Source organism: Microcaecilia unicolor, chromosome 3, assembly GCF_901765095.1.
Source record: "Microcaecilia unicolor chromosome 3, aMicUni1.1, whole genome shotgun sequence".
Taxonomy (NCBI): domain Eukaryota; kingdom Metazoa; phylum Chordata; class Amphibia; order Gymnophiona; family Siphonopidae; genus Microcaecilia; species Microcaecilia unicolor.
In genome coordinates this window covers 126243094-126268056 of record NC_044033.1, presented here as the reverse complement: position 1 = coordinate 126268056, position 24963 = coordinate 126243094, and the positions used below count along the sequence as shown (strand labels likewise).

The 24963-nt window shown below is 43.2% G+C and overlaps 1 protein-coding gene across 5 annotated transcripts in view; it reads right to left on the bottom strand.

The window, feature by feature from the left end:
• Positions 1–2410: 2410 nt before the first annotated feature.
• Positions 2411–24963, bottom strand: part of SNRPB2 (small nuclear ribonucleoprotein polypeptide B2) — a 42788-nt gene continuing 20235 nt past the window's right edge. For all 5 annotated transcript variants that reach the window (XM_030195143.1, XM_030195146.1, XM_030195145.1 and 2 more), the window contains 4 exons: positions 20794–20934; positions 8559–8609; positions 4390–4478; positions 2411–2793 (listed from right to left, as the gene is read on the bottom strand). In XM_030195143.1, coding sequence (XP_030051003.1) covers positions 2634–2793; positions 4390–4478; positions 8559–8609; positions 20794–20934 — 441 coding nt within the window. In that variant the 3' untranslated portion in view covers positions 2411–2633. The remainder of the gene's footprint in view (positions 2794–4389; positions 4479–8558; positions 8610–20793; positions 20935–24963) is intronic.

Here is a 24963-nt window from a genome sequence, read left to right as displayed (position 1 = left end):
CACCTTGAGTACTGTGTTCAGTTCTGGTCACCGTATCTCAAAAAAGATATAGCAGAATTAGAAAAGGTTCAAAGAGTGACCAACATGATAAAGGGGATGGAACTCCTCCCTTAGTAGGAAAGACTAAAGAGGTTAGGGCTTTTTAGCCTGGAAAAGAGACAGCTCAGGGGAGATATAATTGAGATCTTCAAAATCATGAGTGGTGTAGAACGGATTAAAAGTGAATTGATTTTCACTCTATCAAAAATATAAAGACCAGGGGACACACAAAGAAATTAAATGGAAATACTTTTAAAACCAAAAAGGAGGAAATTGTTTTTTACTCAAAGAATAATTAAGCTCATTGCTGGAGGATGTAGTAACAGCGGTTAGCGTACCTGGGTTTAAAAAATGTTTGGACAAGTTCCTGGAGGAAAATCCATAGTCTGTTCTTGTGATGGACATGGGTAAAACCACTGCTTGCCCTGGGATTGGTAGCATTGAATTTTGCTGCTAACTGGGTTTCTGCCAGGTACTTGTGACCTGGATTAGCCATTGTTGGAAGAATGATACTGGGTTAGATGGACCACTGGACCTAGTACAGCTATTCTTATGTGAGATTTAGCACCTGCAATTATGCAGTTGGACTGGCCCCTCCTGACTTCCACAATGCATGATGGGTACTATATTTGTTTGAATCAGAGACATAGGTAACTGTATCTATGTCACATTCTCAACCTCTCACTTTCCACTGCGACTGTCCCTGCTGCCTTTAAACATGCTGTGGTCACACCTCTCCTTAAGAAGCCTTCACTCGACCCTACTTGTCCCTCTAATTACCGACCCATCTCCCTCCTTCCTTTTCTCTCCAAATTACTTGAGCGTGCTGTTCACCGCCGCTGCCTTGATTTTCTCTCCTCACATGCTATTCTTGACCCACTACAATCTGGTTTTCGCCCTCTCCACTCAACCGAAACTGCGCTTACTAAAGTCTCCAACGACCTATTACTGGCTAAATCCAGAGGTCAATATTCCATCCTCATTCTTCTTGATCTTTCCGCTGCTTTTGACACTGTCGATCACAGCATACTTCTCGATACCCTGTCCTCACTTGGATTCCAGGGCTCTGTCCTTTCCTGGTTCTCTTCCTACCTCTCCCTCCGCACCTTTAGTGTTCACTCTGGTGGATCCTCTTCTACTTCTATCCCTCTGCCTGGCGGCGTACCTCAGGGTTCTGTTCTTGGTCCCCTCCTCTTTTCTATCTACACTTCTTCCCTTGGTTCATTAATCTCATCCCATGGCTTTTCCTACCATCTCTATGCTGATGACTCCCAAATCTACCTTTCTACCCCTGATATCTCACCTTGCATCCAAATCAAAGTTTCAGCGTGCTTGTCTGACATTGCTGTCTGGATGTCTCAACGCCACCTGAAATTAAATATGACCAAAACCGAACTTCTCATTTTCCCCCCCAAACCCACCTCCCCGCTCCCCCCGTTTTCTATTTCTGTTGATGGCTCTCTCATTCTCCCTGTCTCCTCAGCTCGAAACCTTGGGGTCATCTTTGACTCTTCTCTCTCCTTCTCTGCTCATATCCAGCAGATTGCCAAGACCTGTCGTTTCTTTCTTTACAACATCCGTAAAACCCTTTCTTTCCGAGCACTCTACCAAAACCCTCATCCACACCCTTGTCACCTCTCGTTTAGACTACTGCAATCTGCTTCTTGCTGGCCTCCCACTTAGTCACTTCTCCCCTCTCCAGTCGGTTCAAAACTCTGCTGCCCGTCTCGTCTTCCGCCAGGGTCGCTTTACTCATACTACCCCTCTCCTCAAGACCCTTCACTGGCTCCCTATCCGTTGTCGCATCCTGTTCAAACTTCTTCTACTAACCTATAAATGTACTCACTCTGCTGCTCCCCAGTATCTCTCCACACTCGTCCATCCCTACACCCCTTCCAGTGTACTCCGCTCAATGGATAAATCCTTCTTATATGTTCCCTTCTCCACTACTGCCAACTCCAGACTTCGCGCCTTCTGTCTCGCTGCACCCTACGCCTGGAATAAACTTCCTGAGCCCCTACGTCTTGCCCCATCCTTGGCCACATTTAAATCTAGACTGAAAGCCCACCTCTTTAACATTGCTTTTGACTCTTAACCACTTGTAACCACTCGCCTCCACCTACCCTCCTCTCTTCCTTCCCGTTCACATTAATTGATTTGATTTGCTTACTTTATTTATTTTTTGTCTATTAGATTGTAAGCTCTTTGAGCAGGGACTGTCTTTCTTCTATGTTTGTGCAGCGCTGCGTATGCCTTGTAGCGCTATAGAAATGCTAAATAGTAGTAGTAGTAGTATGTGAGAAATGTACACTACTCAAGTCCTTATTAACAACTTAGTCCATACATTAAATATAAATGCAAAATAGGCAGAAAATCTGAATATTTATTGTACAAAACTAAGACTGCAGCAGTAAAACTTCTGCAGTCAAATCATATGGCAATCCCACAGCATACTTGCATGAAACCTGCAACATCAGTGTGTTGATTCAACTAAAAACAAAAAAAATCTTTTTTTCCAAAAGGAAAATATCAGTTAACTAAAAACGCTAACAAATAATTCCACAGAAGGACTCTTGCAAGAATATCTGTCAATGTTATTTCTTGGCATATGTGATTTTCATGGCATGGGACGGAGTGATCTTGAAACCTTGTAGAGCATCACGAGCTGAACCTGCTTGACCCTCAGCTTCAAACTCCACAAAGGCAATGTCGTGTCTCCCCGGTACCAATCGCACCTCTTTGAATCCAGGAAACCTTAGAAAGGGTGGGGGTGGGGGGGGGGGGGGAGAAAAAACACTAAATTACAATGAAATACTCTTCGGCCAACTACTGATTTAAAATCTACATAAATACATTTAATCCATCACAATATGTTAAAGAACAAAATAAACCTATTCATAACCATTAATGGTTAATAATTTTGTATTGTTTTCAAAACAGAGGAAAAACTGATTTATTAGGATTTATTTACTGCCTTTTTGAAGGAATTCACTCAAGGCGGTGTACTGTAAGAATAGATCAAACATGAGCAATGGGCAATTACAGCAGTAAAAATATTTAGCTAACAATACTATACTGTGTTCAGCAATCTACAGAAACTCAAATATACTGTAAGCTTATTGATAAAGCAGTGGGCCATATTCTATAACAACGCGTGTAAATTTTGACATGCCCATAACCACTTCCCTTTTTGACTGCGTGTATTACATTTCTATTCTATAACACGTATAAATTTTGGAATGCCCATGAAATGCCCATAACCACTTCTCTTTTTTCCTGTGTGCATTAAATTTTAAGTGCAGTGCATTACTGAATACACTTAGGGATTTGCGCGCATAAATTCTAATTAATACAAATTAGTACTTATTATGGCTTGTTAAGTGCTAACAATGCTGATTAGCTTATTAAGTTAATAAATCTACACGCAGAGATTTATGCCACATTTTCATTGGTGTAAATGGCTGTGCGTAGTTTTAGTCACAGTGAGGTCTACCTAGGCGTATTCTATATACTGCGTGTAAATCTATAGAATACAAATAGGCGGAAATGTTTACTGCACTGATTTTTTTATGCCTCCCTTAGTGCCAGTCTCTCCATAACAGGGGCAGGTGGGGTCTTCATCCTTATTTTCCCCTTGTCACTAAGGCCCCCTTCCCTGACTTAAATTTCTGTTATCCTGCTAGGTACTTCTGACCTGGATTGGCCACTGTTGGAAACAGAATACTTGGCTTCATGTATCTGACTCAGTATGGCAATTCTTATTTTCTTATGACATGTTTTATTAGGCTATCTAAACAACTCTCCAGCAATTAATTCCATTTCCCACTTCTTGCCTCACAACACATTCAAGTAACTCAATAAAACTCACCAGTCAATTTCTGAATTAGTTAGTGTATTAACGTTTACAGTGAATGCCCAATTAATTTGCTGAGAATACAATTTGCCCTAATATATGTTGTAAGAGTTGAGGCTTCACAAACTCACTCATTAATTTAAAGCTAAAAACAACTCTGCACACCTTCCACTGGAAACACTAAAATATGTAAACAGTGTTTGCATTTTAATTTCTGAATGCCTTCCTCCCATTTACTCTAAGATTTTAATAAGTCTGTTGGGCTTTTCATAACTAAACCACTAGCCATGTATAGTGTTTTTTCCATTCTTTTTCAACAAGGTTAAATAGATATTTAAAAAAAGAAGAAAATATTAAATATTTGCTTTTCTCTAGTGGGCTCACAAACACATTTTCTATTTCAATGCCAAAGAACCATTCTATACACAAGGAGTATTTCTGAAGTGACCAGCTTCACAGATGTTGTCATGGGAAGGCTATTTTTCCTGGGCACTTACTGATTAAAGAGCATAGACAGCATCATCTCATTTGTTTCTTCAGGCAAGTTATTAAGGAAAAGAATATAGTTGGGAGGGTTATCAGGCACCTGTAATTAAAAAAAAAAACAGTTGAAATCAAGTGCAAGCTAGATAGCTCACTTAATGCTCATTTTCTTCAGATACCCTTTTCAAAATCTACTTAACTTGATAAATATATTAAGGAGTTTATGGGCTACTGTACATACTATTTAGAGCATATGGTAACTAAAAAAAAAAAAAAAAAAACCCTAAACAAACCAAAACTGAACCTGGTGCCTAGGTTTTGCAGCCTAACATGCACAACTTGGTCAAGCTCTGGAAAGCAGTCAGCAATAGTGGCAACTTCTCCGCTCTTCCTTCCATCCCCCTTGCTGTACCACCAACACACACACACACACGACACCTCCCACTCCAGTCTCCAGGCCCAGCGCTGATCAAAAGTAGAATGAAGGAAGAGTAGCTGCATATCAGACCATAGTCTCCTCTTCTGTTGCCCAGGACTGAATGTAAAATTTGAACAATGAAGAAGAGAAAAAGGATGTGGCTCAATGTGCAGGTGCTCTTCTTTCCTTCCACTTCTGATCAGCACCAGGCCAGGACTGTGATTAGGGGTCAAGGGAGATGAAGCAGGAGGAATGAGAGCTAAGTGTCTGTGTGCCAGGGTGGAATGCGCAAGGTGGAGGACAGAGAAAGCTGGAGAGATGTATGGAGGAGTTCTGTATTTTTAGGGGGAGGAGGGGAGTCTTTGGGAAACAACTATCAGCGGCAGGAGTGTAGCCACAAGAAGGTATATGGGTTGGTGGTGTGTACACTGGGGGGGGGGGGGGTAGAGAGAGTAAGCAATGAATGTATGTGTGTGTGTGAGCGCTGGGGGGAGGCAGAGAGAGTGAGCTATAGGTGTGTGAGCGCTGAGAGGAAAGCAGAGAATGAGCTATGGATGTGCGTGTGAGCACTGGGGGGGAAGACAGAGACACTGAGCTATGGGTGTGCGTGTGAGCGCTGGGGGGGAAAGCAGAGACACTGAGCTATGGGTGTGCGTGTGAGCGCTGGGGGGGAAGGCAGAGACACTGAGCTATGGGTGTGCGTGTGAGCGCTGGGGGGGGAAGGCAGAGACACTGAGCTATGGGTGTGCGTGTGAGCGCTGGGGGGGGAAGGCAGAGACACTGAGCTATGGGTGTGCGTGTGAGCGCTGGGGGGAAGGCAGAGACACTGAGCTATGGGAGTGCGTGTGAGCGCTGAGGGGGAAGACAGAGACACTGAGCTATGGGTGTGCGTGTGAGCGCTGGGGGGAAGGCAGAGATAGTGAGCTATGGGTGTGTGTGTGTGAGCGCTGGGGGGGGGGGGCAGAGACAGTGAGCTATGGGTGTATGTGTGAGCGCTGGGGGGAAGGCAGAGACAGTGAGCTATGGGTGTGTGAGTGAGCGCTGGAGGGGGAGGCAGAGACAGTGAGCTATGGGTGTGTGTGTGTGAGCGCTGGGGGGGGGGAGGCAGAGACAGTGAGCTATGGGTGTGTGTGTGTGAGCGCTGGGGGGGAGGCAGAGACAGTGAGCTATGGGTGTGTGTGTGTGAGCGCTGGGGGGAAGGCAGAGATAGTGAGCTATGGGTGTGTGTGTGTGTGAGCGCTGGGGGGAAGGCAGAGATAGTGAGCTATGGGTGTGTGTGTGAGCGCTGGGGGGAAAGCAGAGACAGTGAGCTATGGGGGTGTGTGTGACCGCTGGGGGGAAGGCAGAGACAGTGAGCTATGGGGGGGGGGTGTGACCGCTGGGGGGAAGGCAGAGACAGTGACCTATGGGGGTGTGTGTGACCGCTGCGGGGAAGGCAGAGAGAGTGAGCAATGGATGTGTGAGCGCTGGGTGAAGGCAGAGAGTGAGCAATGGATGTGTGAGCGCTGGGTGAAGGCAGAGAGAGTGAGCAATGGATGTGTGAGTGCCGGGGAAAGGCAGAGAGAGTGAGCAATGGATGTGTGAGTGCCAGGTGAAGGCAGAGAGAGCGAGCAATGGATGTGGGAGCGCTGGGGAAAGGCAGAGAGAGCGAGCAATGGATGTGGGAGCGCTGGGGAAAGGCAGAGAGAGTGAGCAATGGATGTGTGAGCACTGGGGGAAAGGCAGAGAGAGTGAGCAATGGATGTGTGAGCACTGGGGGAAAGGCAGAGAGAGTGAGCAATGGATGTGTGAGCACTGGGGGAAAGGCAGAGAGAGTGAGCAATGGATGTGTGAGCACTGGGGGAAAGCAGAGAGTGAGCAATTGATGTGTGAGCACTGGGGGGAAGGCAGGGAGAGTAAGCTATGGGTGTGTGTGAGAGCACTGGGAATACAGCGAGCTATGGGAGGAGGCTGATTTGGCGAGCTATGGGGTAGGCAGAGAGAGAGCTATGGCAGGGAGGCAGACAGTGAGCTACGTTGGATGTATGTGATGAGGGGGAAAAGAAATAGTAGTGAGCTACGGGGTGTGTGCTGAGGGGGGAGAGGCAGAGAGAGTAAGCTACAGGTGTTTTTATGTGTGCTGAAGGGAGGAGACACAGAGAGGGAGCTACAGCTGCGTTTGTATGTGCTGAGGGAAGAAGGCAGAGAGAGTGAGCTACGGATGCGTTTGTGTGTGTTGAAGGGAGGAGACAGGGACAGTGAGCTACGGATGTGTTTGTGTGTGCTGAAGGGAGGAGGCACAGAGAGTGAGCTACAGGTGCGTTTATGTAAGCTGAGGGGAGGAGGCAGAGAGAGTGATCTATGGGTGCGTTTATGTGTGCTGAGGGGAGGAGGCAGAAAGAGTGAACAAAGGGTATATTTTTGTGTGCTGAGGGGAGGAGGCATACAGAGTGAGCAACGGGTGCGTTTTTGTGTGCTGAAGGGAGGAGGTAGGGAGAGTGAGCTACAGGTGTGTTTATGTGTGCTACGGGTGCGTTTATGTATGCTGAAGGGAGGAGGAAGAGAGTGAGCTACAGGTGCATTTAAGTGTGCTGAGGGGAGGAAACAGAGAATCAGCAATGGGTGTGTTTTTATGTGCTGAGGGAAGGAGGCACACAGTGAGCTACAGGTGTGTGAACGCTGAAGGGGAGGCAGAGAGAGTGAGCCACGGGTGTGTGCGCTCTGAAGAAGATGCAGAGAGCGTGAGCTACGGGTGTGTGCGAGCTGAAGAAACAGAGAGAGTAAGCTACGGGTGTGTGCGTGCTGACGGGGAGGCAGAGAGAGTGAGCTATGGGGGGTGTGCGCGCTGAAAGGGAGGCAGAGGAAGTGAGCTATGGGTGTGTGTGTGCACATGCGCATGTGTTCCTTGAAGGGGGGAGACAGAGTAATAGATAATGGAATTTGATATACTGCCTTTTTGTGGCACAAAGTCAAAGTCATTTACATTTAGTACCATGTTCTCAGCCCACTGCACTAACCATTAGACTACTGCTCCACTACAAGTTCACACTCTTATAAAATCAGCAATGGGCAAAGCCTCAGCCCATCCTATTTTTGTCTGAAGATATTAATACAAATTCAAGGGCACAGCCCTCTTGCGTGACCGGCAACACCCACTAATTACAGATACAGGCCCCACTCCTGGTGACACAGGCTCAGCCTTCCGCTACCTGAATCCCCTATGAAGAGCCCCCGGCACCCACTGAGGGCCCTTAAAGGAGACAGAGGTGGAAGTGGCTCCACATTCTCTCAATTTCCTTGCTCCATTAAAGGCCAAAGCCTCTGACCCCTTGATCCTGAAACAAATGATTCAGCTGGCCTCCTGCCAGTTTAATATCAGCCCCTATGTTTGGAACACACCCTGCTGCTGGAACACCCGACAGTCTTGTCCTCTGGAAGCCTTTGCGACATGACCACCTCACAATCCATCAGCTTGGCCACACCCTCCCCAAATAACAAAACACCCCCAAAAGCGCAGCTTATTCAAGCAAGTCTTGGAACCTGAATCCACTGATCAATACTGGAGCCACATGTAGAGGTTATCGGCAAAATGGCTGCTCCCAATTCAAGGCAAGGCAACCTCCAATGACACAGGTATAGTACAAGCAGCCAATGGTTTAATGCAAATGTGGGGGGGGGGGGCATGTTTGCTGTATGAACTTTAAAAATGAAATTTACAAGCCTTTTTATGATCAGAATCCTTAAATCAGTTCTATTTTTTTTTTTAAGTAAAAACTTAAGCTTTACCTGCTGACTTTGTGATGAGGAACTTGGCTGGGAAGTTGTAATCTGTATTGCCTAACAGAGGAAAAACACAATGAAATAGTCAAAATCTACTAGAAAAATTAGTACTTTACATATTTGCACACCAACTTCACATTCCATAAAGGAGAAAAAAATTCACCTCACACATGTAATTGGGATTTTGCTTTTTTTTTTTTCCTACTACTGCTAGTAATTTCAAAAGCACTAGTAGGAATTTGCAATGCTGTAGAGATTTTCACTTGGTGGACCCTCTACGTCTACTGCATAAATGTGCAACAGTTGGTTTGGTGGGGGGGGGGGGGGGGGGGGAGCATTGGTTTGTCTTGGCTTAGGTCTTTCTTACAGTCCAGCTTTTCAGGTTTAGGTGCATGGAATAATGCCCATGAGGAAATATATTTTCAATGTTTTTACATCCTATAGATGCAGATGCACTGGTATGTTAATTTGGTTCTATGGTTTGTTTGTTTTTTCATATGCAGAGGATATTCAGAACATGTTTCCTTTGGGACCTAGGCCACAGGATTGATCCACAATAGGTAGACTATGTCTGGAAAAAAATAGTGTTGGGATAGTATGCTGAGACTTAACACACAAAAGACAGATTGTGTTTTCTGTACAGGAATTCACTTCCAATTTATCACTGCAGTTACAGATGGGTGGTGCTTTGATGTCTCCTAAATCTCAAGTTAAATCTTTGGGGATATTGATGGATAATGGACTTACATTTGCATCTCAGATTTCAACAGTGATTTGAAACTCCTTCCTGCAGTTGCAACTTGTTAAGACAGCTGAAACCATTTTTGACTGTCTGCTTTGTGTACTGAAATCTGTGCTTTTGTATAGTCTTGAAGATCAGTGCATGATTATTTATCTTGGTCCTTCTACAAAAACATCAAGACAATTACAGATTTTGCAAAACACAGCTGGCATGACTGGTCTTTGGGCTACGAAAATGAGAGAGCGTTTGGCACGTTATAATGGACTTGAATAGGTTTCCTATTAAGCAGATATTAGATTTCAAAGCAATGGTGCTACTTTTTGAAATCACTTGGTATTTGCCAACAAGGTCAACTAGTCAACTGGTTGATTAAGTAATAAGGCAGCTACTTTTTCACATGAGTTATATGGATGCTGGGTAACTTTTGTTCCTTAAATCTTTTTCACATCACTGTAATGATTTGAGGAAAGGGCTTTAATGAAGGACAGTAAGTTGTACAGCTACATTTTGAACAGATTTCAGTGGAGAAAGTCAATTCTGCAGAGACCCACAAAAAGTAGATTGCAGTAATGAATGAATGAGCATTTTCGCAGCACTGAAAAAGTAAGGACATTTGTGAAAAGGAAAAAAAACACAGCATGATTTAGCTTTGTTTTGGATGTGCATAGAGAAGCAGAATGAAGCATCGAATATCACTCAGATTATAAACGAGGGAATAGAAGGATGAGAATGCCATTCACAAAGCATAAAAACAGGGAAGAGTGGAAGTGGGTTTCAGGAGAAAGAAAAGAAGTGTTGCCTTGGCCATATTACGTTTAAGATGATGTAACATTAAAGCACAGATGTCAAACAGGCTGGAATTTAGGGATGGAGTTTTGGTGAAATGTATAGTGTGGAGAGGTAGATCTGGGAGCTATGAGCATAAAAATATTACTGAAAACTGTAAGAGGGAACACTCAAGGAGTAACTATAGAGAGCAGACAAGAGGGTCTAGGACAGAGCCTTGAGGTACACTGACCGACAGTGGAATAGCAGTTGAGAAAGAACCAGAAGACTAAGATAACTTCCCAAAATCCAACCGAGTACAGTGTGTCAAGCAGTGGATAGAGGATCAGTGTCAAAAGTGGAAGATGGACCAAGAAGGATCAGTGTCAAACGTGGAAGATGGACCAAGAAGGATACTGGTAGGGCAAAACAACTTTAGGTCTTGGCAATAAGGAGGTCATTAAAGAGACTGACATGGGCATAGTGAGTTTAAAAGAGGCATAAAGATGGGTAGTTTCATCCTCTGCGATTTGACAAAAGGAACAAAGATAGAAGGAGTCCAAGGAAGGAGAGGTAAACGAAGCATAGGCAGCAACATCTGCAGCCAGGTGGAGAATTCATGATTAATCTTGTGGATCTTGTCATTAAAGAAGTCAAAGTCTGAGAAGAAAATGAAGAGAGAATGGGAGGCAGAAACATTTCTAAGAGGGAGGTGAACATGAATTTTAAAGTATAAAGTAAGCATGAGAGCAGCACTTAGAGACAAACTGCAGGAGAGGTGCAAGAGGTCAGCCACAGTGAGATTTGGCATGCCTTATATGATGAGGGGTGGGGCAAAAGCATCCAAAACTGAAGAGGTTATAGAGGAGAGAAGAGGAAAGAATACTGGTAGTGGACAAGACTGTGGGAGACAATGTTTAAGGGTAGTCAGAGATAGAATGGAGATAAAGAAGCCTAAGAGAACAGCAATTAGAAGATATTACCAGTCAAATCTAGCAGCCATACTAGGGGTCTAGGAGAAGCAGAGCTGCAGATCAAATGGGGAGTTAAGGCAAGGAACTTTCGTCTGAAGGTTAAGTCACCAAGGATAAGGGTAAGATGACTCAAGGAAGGGAGAAAACCAGGAATCAAAAAATTCAGAGGGTGGTAGGAAAGATAGATGACAGCTATCCAGGATGAAAAGTGGGGTGAAAAGACAAATGTGGTGCCCTCAAATGAAAAGAGTGGTGGCCTGAGATGCAGAAAAAGGGTTGAAACTTGCAGGGATGTAAAAGGAAAGGGCAGCACATGAGAGCACTAAGTTTGCATGTATGCTATTTTTTTTCCTTCTCTTTACATACCACCTTTCTTGGGTACAACCAAAGAGATTTACATATATTATATGCAGGTATGTATATCTCTATGTCCTTCCTCCTAATAAATGAGAAAGCACAATATGAGAATACTCAGTATTCAGTTACAATAAACAAAGGGGAGAAATAGCGAAGTTACTCACCCGTAGGACAGCAGGACATGTAGCCTCACTTTTCGGTGAAGTCCTCTAATGGAGCCTGGTGCGAACACTACCCAGTGTTGTATAGCTTTAAGACGACTTTCCAGTATCTCACCATGCATGCACAAGTGCCTTCCCACCCATGGCACCAGCAGTATAATATCAAGCTAAAAGGATACAACTCCTAGGAGAGGAGGGAGGGATGTGCGAATACATGTCCTGCTGTCTTTGGAGAACAACTGCTACAGGTGAGAAACTTTGCTTTCCCCAAGGACAAGCAGGATATGGTTTCTCACATTTGGGAATCTCTACCTACCAGGACCACCAAAACAAGAAAGCAAGGGCAAGGCCAACCATAAACCAAACAACCTGAACCTATATGGAGTCTTGTTATTGGGAGGGTACAGCCTGGAACAAAATAAAAACGGGTCTATGAGGGTTGAGTTGGATTCTAGACACCAAATAAATTCTGCAGAATTACCTGACCGACCAGACTGGCATTCTGTTCAATGCAGTAACAAGATGTGAATATGTGCACTGAAGACCACATTGCAGCTATACAAATCTCTTCAATGGAGGTTGAACTCAACTGGGCTACGGAGGCAGCCATGGCACTGACTTTGTGAGCTGTGACATTACGCTCCAGTCAGCCCAGTCTTGGCGTAAGTGAAAGAGACGCAGTCTGCTAGTTATTGGATAAACTGCATTTACTGATGGCTGCCCCCTCCTGTTCAGATCAAAGAAAACAAAAGTGGGTGGACTGTCTATAGGATTTACTCAGCTCCAGATAGAAGGCTAAGGCTCACTTGCAGTCCAAGATACGCAGTGCACTTTTGCCAGAATGGGCATGAGGTTTGTGGAAAAATACTGGAAGGACTGGTTTACTGGTTAAGATGGAACTCCAACACCACCTTAGGAAGGAATTTAGGATACATGCGGAGAACTACTCTGCTGTGGTGAAACTTTGTGTAAGGTACATCAGCTACTAGGTCCTGCAGCTCACAGAGAAGTGACTGCCACAAAAAAACAAGATTTCCAGGTCAGGTACTTCAGGTGAAAGGAATCAAGTGACTCAAAAGGAGCTTTCATCAGCTGGGTGAGGACGACACTAAAGTCCCATGACACAGTGGGAGGTCTCATAGGGGGCTTTGACAACAGCAAACATGAAGAGAACAACTAGAGGCTGTATAGAGATGGGCTTACCTCCTACACATTGATAAGCACTGGTTGCTCTGAGATGAACCCTTACAGAGTTGGTCTTTAGACCAAACTCAGAAAGGTGAAGGTACTCAAGAAGTTTTCATGTAGGCCAAGAGAGAGAATCTAGGGCTATTTTGGGAACCCATCTGAGATCATAAGGGGCCATCTGAGATGGAAAAAAATTTAGCCTCCCTCCTACTGGTTGGTCGTCCGGCATGGTCACTTTACCTGCCAGTCAAAAGCTTGACCCCTGCTTTGACTTGGGTGACAACTGGGATTTCTGGGGCTTCTGCTGCCGAGGTCCAGAGCAGGCCCCTTGTGACTGCTGGGAAGGTCAGGCCGAACGACTGTACCCATGCCTTTGAGAGTAGCAGAGCCTCCTCTGGTTTCCGCATATAAACCTCCGAGAAGAGAAGTTGCAGAAGGAGTGGGAAGAGGGTTTTCATGGTGTAGGTTCTCTTCTTGATGAGGTCAGAGACCTCCTCCAACTTGTCCCTATGGCACGGGATGTCTGCCAGCTTTTCCTTAACAGCCAGTTCTAGGTCTGATACATGCAACCAGTGAGTATGCGCATACTAATACCTACTGTGGAAAGCTTGGATGCCATATCGAAAGCATCAAAGGTTGTGTGGGCCCAGTGCTTTTGGCACTCCTTGTGCTTGTCTACTACCTTGTGGAGTTCTGTAGCCTTATCTAAAGGCAAAGAATCTGAAAATGACACATTGGGGCTCATTTTCAAAGCACTTAGCCTTCCAAAGTGCACCAAGTCCTGCAAGTAAATGCTTATGTAGAGCTGGTAGGCCTCTATGTGGAATACAAGCATAGATGTTTGGTAACCCTTCCTCCCAAAAGACTCCAAGGTCCTAGCATCTCGTCCCAGGAGTGCCAACGTATGGGTCCTAGAACTCTTACTTCTCTTGAGAGCGGATTCAACCACCATAGAGTGGTGGGAGGACTGGGCTCTCTCGAATCCAGGAGCCTTTGGACTCTATACATGGAGTCCACCTTCTTAGGAACTAGCTGTACATACAGAGGGATCTCCCAATTCCTCATCTGTACCAGACACAGGATGTTATGCATGGGCACTGTCACGGCTCCTTAAAGAGATTTTCATGATCAAGTATGGACAAAATAGCAGGCCTGGGTTCATCCTCGACTAACAAATGAAAAGGAATGGCCCTAGCCATTTCCCTAAAAAAAACAAAGGAGAGGCCCTCTGATGAGCTCTCTCCTTTCCTGAAGTGGGGAGAGGTCTGAAGGCAGACAAAAGGAGGCCTCCCTCAAGATGCACTTTGGTTCTACATCAGACATCCAGGAATGGTCAGAGTTGGACTCAGCACAGAACTCTTCTGGGGAAGGCCAAGTCTGTGCCTGCCTCAAACGATAGGCAAAAAGCAAAAAAACAGAGGTCCAATGCTTCCACAAGCGGCAACAGAGGGTATGAGTGCCAAGGGGCAATTCCTGACCTGGACATCAAGGGAGCTTCCTCCCACAATGAGCTGGAGATAGTTGGACAATGTGAACACAGTTACTGTGTTATTGCATTTTGTGCTGTTTTTCAGGTCGTGGCTGCTGTCCTTTCCTCCTGAATGCTCCCGAACTCGCCCAATTCGTGACCCACATGACCACAATGTAAAGAGAGTTCCTAACCCAGAAAAAACCTGCCAGTAACAGATTGGGCCACGGTGGCATGTCAAAGGAGCACACCCAAGGAGGTCTTGCACCTTGGGGGCAAACTCCCATGATAGTTTTAACATTGAATTTAACCTTATTTTCCTGGTCTCAGGCCTGATATTCCATGGCCCCGGCACTGCTGTTTACTCATGGCATTTCTTCAATTCCAACACAGTGGGGCCACCGTTCTCCCTAGATTGCAGGTAATTGACCGCTTTCATCAGCATCTTCCACTTTCTTCTTCTGCCATCATGAACATGGTGTCATCCTTCTCCTTCTTCCATCTGAGCTTACTTAATTGCTGTTCTCTCCGAACTAAATTGGTGCTCCTTCAGGATCTCTTCACTATGCACCACACTGATTTTCTCTGCTTAACAGAAACCTGGTTAAAAGATGGTGAGGAGGCCTACCTTTCCCATGGTCTTTCGCAAGATTTCACTGTTTTTCACTTAGCTAGACATTAGAACTGGGATGAAGCTATTGCTTTCTGCCTCCTTACTTCATTTTCCTCTGTTGAAATGTTAAACACTAGATTTTCCTATAAAGAAATTCTTCTTAGAGTAACAACCCCTATCCAAGCAACCTTTTTAAGTTGCTATGCCCCGCAGGCACTCAGACTCGGATGTGTTACTCCAAACCACTGCTGACGCTTCTACTTATTACCCAAAACTCGTTCTACTCAGAGACTTTAACGTATACATTGATAATCCAGATGCCCCTAGATCCACTCTGTTATCATTCCTTATTAATTTAAACCTTTATTCAAGTTGTTAGTTCCCCGATACACTCAGGGGGCCATACCTTTGACCTAATCATTCTACTAAACACTTAACCCTTTATCATAACTCAACATTCTTCCTCTGTACTACACTGGACTGATTATGTACTCATACTCTCAGCCTTGATTGTTCCTGTACCCCAGGCCACCGAGCCAACTTCTCTCAATAAGTCCAACCATTTTCTTTATCAGGATCCCTTTACCTCTCCTCTACTGTTCAGTCTTGCTGTCCAATTTCTTAGCCCTGTCTTTAGAGGAAGCCAAACTTGTTTGGAATTCTTCTGGCATTGCTTTGAGCCATCTGTGAAAGATTCAAATTGCCCTAATGGTCAAAACTATCAATTTTCAACCTCAGAGAAAACGGATCCATATTTCCAATATGGAATGATTGCTCTCCAGTGTCAACGCAGTAACACAGTAGATGACAGCTGATAAAAACCTGTACGGTCCATCCAGTCTGCCCAACAAGATAAACTTATTACATATGGTATGTGATACTTCATACATATACCTGGTCTTGATTTGTCCTTGCCATTTTCAGGGCTTAGACTGTAGAAATCTGCCCAGCACTGTCTTTGTTCTAAAATTTCTGAAGTTAATGTTGAAATCCCTGAAAAGCTCCACTCCAGCCCACCCAAACCTATTCAATCACGATCTGGGAAAAGACCACAGAAGTCTGCCCAGTAATGGCCTTGTTCTCCAACTTCTGAAGCTGAATCTGTCCAGCCACAATCAGAGTACAGACCATAAAAGTTTGCCCAGTACTGGCTTTACTTCCCAATTACTGGTGTTGCTTCCTAATCTCCACCAGGCTTCTTTGGATCCATTCCTTCTAAACACGATTCCTTTGTGTTTATCCCATGCATTTTTGAATTCCGTTACCATTTTCATCTCCACCTCCCCCCACGGGAGGGAATTCCATCTACAACCCTCTCTGTGAAAATACCTTTCAAATATTTAAACATCTGTATCATATCACCCCTGTTTCTCCTTTCCTCCAGGGTACACATGTTCAGGTCAGTAAGTCTCTTCCTCATACATCTTGCAACACAAATCCTATACCATTTTCATCGCTTTTCTTTGAACCACTTCAAGTCTTTTTACATCATTAGTAAGATACAACCTCCAAAACTGAACACAACACTCCAAGTGGGGCCTCACCAACGAATTCTAAATATGGCAACATCACCACAATTCCAGAATGACTACTCAAAGCTTTTTGTGAAGGAAAATTCAACAGAGCACTTAGCTTTTGAATATAATTCCCAACAGGGTTCTCCGTTTCACTTTCTTTCAAAGCTTCCTCAGGGGACTAAGTGCTGAGTATCCCATCCACTCTGATTGCATTACATGAAGATGGAGTGCCATGTTTAGAATTCAGTGCCAAGATAAATGAGCATATAGGATATTTAGCACTTAGTCCCCCGAGAAAGCTTTGAAAGTGAAACGGAGAGCCCCGCTGGGCTAACTGCTCTGTTGAATTTTCATTCACATAAAGTTTTGAGTAATCATTCTAGAATTGTGGTGACTATATAAAAGATTGTTGGAAATCAAGATGTGAAAAAAAGTGCATAAGATAAGATTAAAAGGAAAGAAAAAAAACATTTAATAAATATGAAAAAGAAAAGAATGTTCATGATAAGATTAAAAGAAAACAAAAAAAAAAACCATTTAATACGTATGAAAAGATATTTAATAAGGAGGGGTTTTTTTTTAGACCGATAAGAAAAATTGAGTCAAATTAACGTCGGCACTAAGACTTTCTGCTTGCTGCCACGATCAGGACATTTCAGGTATTTTTCATCCTTTTTATTTTTATATCTATCTTTATTTTCATTTTCATGGTGATTAGAGTAAAATACATAGAACGGAGCAGCTAGAACCAACTGAGCTTCAGCTTGAAATTAAATTTTAACTGCTAGACCCTCATTCTTCTAACGTTTGGAGATCCCTTCTTATGGTTCTACTCCCTCCAGGGTATCCACTCTATTGGCTACCTTTGTGTCATCCTCACAAAGGTAAACTTTTCCTTCCAGTCCTTTGCTTCATCTGAAATGCTGCTTCATTGTGGGGTCCCTCAGGGTTCTATTTTGTATCCTTTACTTTCAATATATTCACCAGTCCATTAGCAGCCTTATTGCAAGACACATCCAATTTTACATTGCTCTGGTTCCACCTCCTGAAACAGGGGGTTCGCAAAACAAGTGGCCCTTGTCAGGGTTTTTTAGACAGCTGGAATTTGTTCATCTATTGCAGCACTTAAAGAGAGTTCCTTTATGCACTGAAATAGTAGCAATTTGAGGAGCAGATACTGGGAAAGGATTCCTCTTCAGTCAAGCTAAGTACCTGTGGGACTTTATTTTGATATAAGTTATGAACCACCAGTGATGTGTGTTGGAAATTTTGGGATCTGATGTGAATATTTTTGGTTTTAAATGACAGACTGTGTGGGTTTAGCTATTTTCCGCCATTTTTTTTTTTTTAGTTATCAACTTTTTTTCTCAGTTTCTGGAGTTTTTTTGTTGCTCTCTTTTTTCTGGAGTTATATAGTGGGGCCAATAATAATATCTGGGAGCCACTTTGGGGATAGACTGACATGTTTGGTCAGACCATTGCTCCTTTGAGGTTTGAGGCCTCGCTTGTTTAAATTGTGAGATTTTTTTGTAGCTCCACACAGTCTAGGTTAGCCATCTTGTTAGCAAACTGCATGTTTCATGCTCTTTTTGGGACATCTATGTTGATGACATCTTACTCATCTTCCCTACCTCCACCATATCACTGATTTAGCTCCACTTCAAATGTCCCTACGTTCAACTGCTCAATGGTTGTCAAATAATAAAATTCCTTAATCTCACAAAGACAACAAGTTGCTGGATTACGGGGCTGTAATCAGTCCCTTCTTTAGTGCCCTCTATCTCATCAGTCGATCCTTCCAATATTTAGGTATCACTACTGATAGTAGCCTTACCTTCTATAAGCAGATTTCCCAGATGGTTAAAGCTGGTTTCTTTTAGTTACATTGCATTCGATCCATAGCCCGTTATCTTGATCTCTCCTCACATTACTACATGAAGCCATCTTATAGCTCTTATAGCAACTAGATTAGTGCAACATGGTCTATACTGGTCTTCCCTCCAGTCAAATATGCTGTATACAAACGATGCAGAATACGGCCGCTAGAGTACTTTTCAATACCAAGAAATCTGATCAAATTTCTCCCTTGTTCATTCAGCTTCACTGCCATCCTGTAAAATATCAGTCACAATACAAGATACTAACCCTCACACATAAGGTCCTGCACACAGGGAAACCTTCTTACCTCTCATCCCTAATTATTCCCTATATTTTCTCTCGCGCCTTTCATTTAATCGACTCCAATTGATTATTTTTACCCTCTTCTAGACAAGCGCATTATAAGACTACCAGGAATCAGCCAGAAACATATCTTTGGAACAACTTACCCTCACAGAAACTTCTTTTACCTAGCTGTTTTAAGATATCCCTCAAGGACTGACTTTGTTCGTTTAGCCCTAAAAATTGTATCTTAACTATCTCAATTCAATTGACGAAGGAAAATGGTTTTGGTTTTAAGTGAAAGTGTGTTGCTTCTTCATTGATGATTGAATACTTTCCTTTTATTAATGGAATTCAATTCTTATCTAATTGTTTTCTTGATTTTAAAATTGTACACCACTCTGACATTTTCGAAGAAAGGGCAGTATATCAAGTACTGATTAAACAATAAACACTGCCTATTCCGATGCCAAAACTGGCCCCCTTCTAGGCACTGGTGTCGACTTACAGACAGACAAGGCATGGGCCTCAAGGATCAGCTGAGGTGGAGCCCTGGCCAAAATCAATGCCCTCGGAATATGGCATCACGCCAGGCCAAGATCTGCTCCAACTCCTCCTGTAGTGTGGACCAGAACAGTTTCTTAGAGGCTGGTTTTGTCGATCAGGAGACCTGCGTATCGCCACCAACTCCACAGAGGGAGAACAGCCCTCACAACACCGACACTTCTTGGGTTTTGGAGATACTGATGAACCAGGGCTCCTGGAACCATGCATTGAAAGGGACCAATGTCAGTGCTGCTTCACCTCCACTTGATGCATGACGACAGGATCCTTCAGTGCTAACAAGGACAATGTCAAATCTAGGCACGTCCTCGGTGATGGGTCTGATGCTGACCAGTCCATTGGGGCCTGTTTAATTTTGGCAGTGTACATACTGGTGCCCGATATCGAGGCAAGGAGAGACCTCCAATGCAGCTCCTCCAGCCATAGGGACCAATGCCTCCAATCTTGATGTTGATAGATTGGTCTTAGAAGCACCAAAAGGTTTATCGTGCTGGGCCTCTATGCTCTTTTGAGTCCTTTTTGCATTTCGAAACAGAGAACACAATTAGAGGCCTTATGGTCAGGGTCTAGACATGACACACACCAACTGTAGGGGTCAGTCCTAGAGATGACTCTGTTGTACCTACAGCACTACTCGAAACCACGGGATTTAGCAGATGCAAAATCAACACGGCTTAGTTGTGAGAGATGAAACAAATCTCTTCACAAAAAAATAGAAAAATTTAACTGGTGTTCAGACGTCAGGAGCCACAAAAAAAAATGAAAGAAACTTGAAACTTGTACAGAAAAACTAAAAATAATTAAGGGGCAAGGGAAAACAGCAAAAAATAGGAACAAAATGAAAAAAAAAATACCACAAGGGAAGGCACTTCAAGAAATAAAGAATAAAAATAAGAACATCAGAACATAAGAATAGTTATACTGGGTCAGACCAATGATCCATCTAGCCCAGTATCCTGTTTCCATCAGTGGTCAAGCCAGGTCACAAGTACCTGGCAGAAAATTAAATAGTGGAAACATTCCATGCTACAATCCCAGGGTAAACAGTAGCTTCCCCATGTCTGTCTCAATAGACTATGGACTTTTTCGCCAGGAACTTCTGCAAACCTTTTTTAAACCCAGATACGCTAAAATAGATGTGATGAGGAAAGCTCATTAGACGCAACCTCTCTGCGGAAAAACAAAAACTGCTGATCCCACGTGCTCACAGGTAGGAAGGCAGTCACACGTGCGGTGGAATGCTGCCAAAGTCTTCTTAAAACTATAGAATGCTGGGTAGCATCCGCACTGGGCTTCATCGGGAGACATCACTCCAAATGTGAGAAACAATATCCTGCCATTTACCAGCAGAAAGACTAAACTAAGGGTGAAAGATTTATGTTAACAGTTAAGTATCCTTAACACATTTTAGCACATAGACATCTTGTTCTTAATGGACTGAAATCTGAAAAACAAAGGACTCAAATTTCTTCATGTTGTAATCTTGTTGCACGAATATAAACTGGCATCCTAAAATCTCTTGGTAATAAGGCAGAAGGCACTGGTGTAATGAATATTAACTGGCATCCTAAAATCTCTTGGTAATAAGGCAGAAGGCACTGGTGTAATGAATATTAAAACCACCAGCTTCTTTGCTCTCAAGATGCCAATGTCAAATCTAAAAATTCAGTAGAACACACAAAGTTTTTTCTGTCATTCTCATTTGAAACTTCACGCATCTATGTTAGCTTACCTGCACAGGCTTTTTATTTGCTGCATTAGATGCTTGCTCTTGAATCTTTGCTTTCTTCTTATCTTTTTTCTTGTCCTTGTCACCAAAGGTGCCACGAATTTTGGAGATTACGTCTGAATCTGTTTTTGCATATTGTATGCGCTGTTTTGAAAACATTTTACATTTCAGTATGCTCAGTACAGTACATTTGCCTCCATTACACAACCACAATTCAACCAAAGTGACTATTACACACCTTTCAAGGATGTTCAGACATAAAATGTGTTCAAATCTGTATAAAGGCAGAATTTTGCCCAAAGCAGAAAAACAAAATCTATAGATAGCACGGAATGTATGTAGTGTGTATATAGATTTTCAAAAAGTGTTTGACAAAAGTCCCTTACAAGATACTCCTGACAAAATTAAAAAGCCATGGGTTAGGAGGCAATGTTCTGTTGTGGATTAGGAATTGGTTGACGGATAGAAAACAGAGGTAGGGTTAAATGGCCAACTCTGTAAGTGGAAGAGGGTGCACAGTGGAGTGCCGGAGGGATTTGTACTGGGACCTGTGCTATTTAACATATTTATTAATGATCTGGAAATGGGAACAATGAGTGAGGTGATTACATCTGCAGATGACACAAAAATATTCAAAGTTCTCAAAACACATACGGATTGTGAAAAATTGCAGGAAGGCCTCAGAAAGCTGGAAGGCTGGGCAACCAAATGGCAGATGAGATTTAATGTGGACAAGTGCAAAAAGTGATACACATTGGGAAAAATAATCCAAATCAGTTATTTAATGCTAGGTTCCACCATAGAAGTCAGCACCCAAGAAAAAGATCTAGGTGTCATCACGAACAATATGCTGAAGTCTTCTACCCAGTGTGTGGAAGCAGCCAAAAAAGCAAACAATGCTAGGAACTATTAGAAAATAGATAGAAAATAGGACAAAGAATATTATATCAATTCAATCAACCCAATCCATCAATCCATAGGTCGACCACACCCAAGTATTGTGTGCAATTTTAGTTGCCGTATCTTAAAGATATAGCAGAATTAGAAAAGGTTCAAAGAACAGCAACCAAAATGATTAAGGGGATGAAACTCCTCTCGTATGAGAAAAGGCTCAAGAGGTTAGGACTCTTCAGCTTGGAAGAGAGACAGCTGGGGGGGGGGGGGGGGAGATATGATAGAGGTCTACAAAATACTGAGTGGTGATTGTTCACTCTTTCAAAAAGTACAAAGACTAGAAGACACTCAAGGAAGTTACATAGTACTACTTTAAAAACAAAAAAGGAAGAAATATTATTCACTCAACAAACAGTTAAGCTCTGGAACTCACAGCCAGAGAATGTGGTATCAGCTGTTAGTGTATCTGGGTTTAAAAAAGGTTTGGACAAGTTCCTGAAGGAAAAGAACATAGTCTACTGTTAAAGATAGACATGGACAAAGAACTGCTTGTCCCTGGGATCATTAGCATTAATCTTGCTATTATTTGGGATTCTTTCAGATACTTGTGGCCTGAATTGGCCACAGCTGGAAGCAAGATACTGGGCTAGATGGACCACTGGTCTGACTATTCTTATGTTCTTATATAAATTATGCTCAATTCCAATAACATTCAACACCTGAGCATCTGCTGCACTGACAGATTCTCCTACCAGAGACATATTTAGAAAACTAGATCAGGGCAATGCAGACATTTTAGTGTGAATTAAAGATTTGCATGAATGAACTATTAGTAAAAGGGGATCAAAGTTCTCTAGAATTTCTATTTCCAGATATAATTATGGGAATTGGGGGAGACAGCAAAACATGACCATTCATTCTCTCAGTGCAAATTTAAAAGAAAAGTTGATTTAAGTTTCATAACTGGGAGGGAGGGTCTGTTTACCATTAGTAGGTTACTTTTAACAGTTTGGCAATTTCAGAATCCATCTACCTGTGCTGTTAGTTCCTCTTGAACACTACTCCATCAATAAACATTTTAAGCAGATGACTACAAAAATCAGTATTGCTTTTTGAAATATGATTTCTTTGACAATATCGTTCAAATAGTGCTGTCAGATTCAGTTTATGTTTTAAATTTATTTATTTATTTAAAAAGGTACAAATGTTACTCTTGTATTAAATCATTTGATACATTTTATAGTCTTTATTTTAATATTATCAAATAAATTATATATATTTTTTTATTACTCTACGATATATTGATATACATGAACTTCAAATAGATGTGATGTTTTTCATCCTCTACTGCATAGGCATCACTCGATTGAAAAGGTTACATTATCCAGTTCAATTTATATTTAAAAGTATAGCACCACGGGATGTATATTAGACCTTTATGATGTCACTTCAATCCCTGTACTTATTGGTTAGCAGAATGCAGAAAGAGGATTGGTGTTGGTCTGTGTATCAAGAAAGAATGCTTTTTGCTGGTGTTGTCACTTTAATGCCTGCTTTCTATTGGCTATATGCCCATGGAAAAGGAAGGCTTTTCCTGGCTTGTATCAACTGGAGAATGAGAAAGGACACCAAAGATAAATAGTCTGTTGTACAATATAGTAGCATCTGACTTTTTGGCCACACCCCTGATGCAGCGACAGCAAAACAAGGGGCCTCAGGTAGCCTGCAGCATTTCAGGAATTTCTGGGAAATTAATAGCTGATGAATCACCTCAGGACAGTGAGATAAGTGACATTTTTACACTTGGGACGGTGTGCTACTGCAGTATTCCTGGAGCTGCTATTTTGTTGTTGACTTTTTGCTTTTTGACTATTTGCTTGAAACCTCGAGTGAAGGCAGCAAATTATTGTTAAACTAAGTGGAGTTTTTATGCCTCAAGGTTTTTTTCTCCACTGCACGACTATTTGAAAGTTGCCATGATTATGTAAGGAGGTGACGTCACAGTGCCGAATGGCTGCCTGAACTGAGAGCCCCCGCACCCTCCTCTCTTTAAAGGCTTTATTCGCCCTCTTCCAGATAAATTTCGTCCTTATTTGAAGAAGCAGAGGCGAAGGTAAGACGCGAAGCTACCATGAGTAAGAGTGTGTCGCAATCCCGTAAAGACCCAGAGCGCCATGCAGCGAAGCAAACTAGCAAAGGCCCGTGGCGCCACGTGTCTCCGGCTCCTCTCTCGCACTCAGATTCGACGGCATCTCAGTCGGAGTTGCGCCCTGTTGCTGCGATGCGAGAGTTACCGAGAGAGCTAGCTAAATCTCTCCAGACTATAAAGAGAGGAGATTAAATCCTCTAAGAATGAAATACTTGAGAAGATGGAGATCTTAAGCAATAATCTGAAGGAGTTGGGTGGCTGCTTGGAGGAGCAAGCTGTGCAATTCACTTATCTAGCCTCAAAGGTGGATTTGGTTTCTTCTCAATACTCTGATCTGCAATTTAAAGTTGACGATCTGGAGAATCGCGGTAGAAGGTGCAACCTTCGTTTCCGTGGCGTTCCCGAGTACGGGGAGGCGGAGGATGTCCCAACAATTGTTCGGGTCCTGTGTGCAAAGCTGCTGGTCACAGATCCGTCTGAGGAGCCAATTGATAGAGCACATCAGGCTTTTGGAAAACCACTGGGCAGTAGACCGCGAGATATCATTGCTAGATTTGATTCCTCGGCTGCACGAAAGCGTTTGCTAAAAAGGCTTGTCAAATGCCATATGTGGATTACAATGACGCTACAGTTCAGATTTTCCAGAACTTATCAGCCTTTACGCTGTCCCAAAGGTGCCTCATGAAGCCGGCTCTGGAAGTTCTAACCAAGGGGAAGATTTCCTACAGATGGGCTTTTCCGTTTGCCCTGCTTTTCACTCCAGAGGGGTAAAATGCATCGTGTCTGCCATCTTTCGGAGACATGGAAGGCTTTGCACGAGGCAGGATTGTCCCAGTCACCTGTCCCGCCGGTGGAAATAGCCACCTCTACAAAGGATCGTTTGCAAAAATGGAAGCGGGTTGCACATAAGTCGAGGATTTCCTCACATGTTTGACTCTCTGATGGGACTGCCTAACGATTTGCGCTTACTCATGTGTATGTTCTAATAAGGGTTGAACTGCTAGTATTAATAGCTGCTTTTAGATAATACATGAAGGTATGAAGGTTGGGGGGGGGGTTGTAGTCTGTAGCGGGGGGGGGGGGGGAGGATGCTTGTGGTGGGTGGGGGGGGGGGGGGTGGTTTGGGTAGG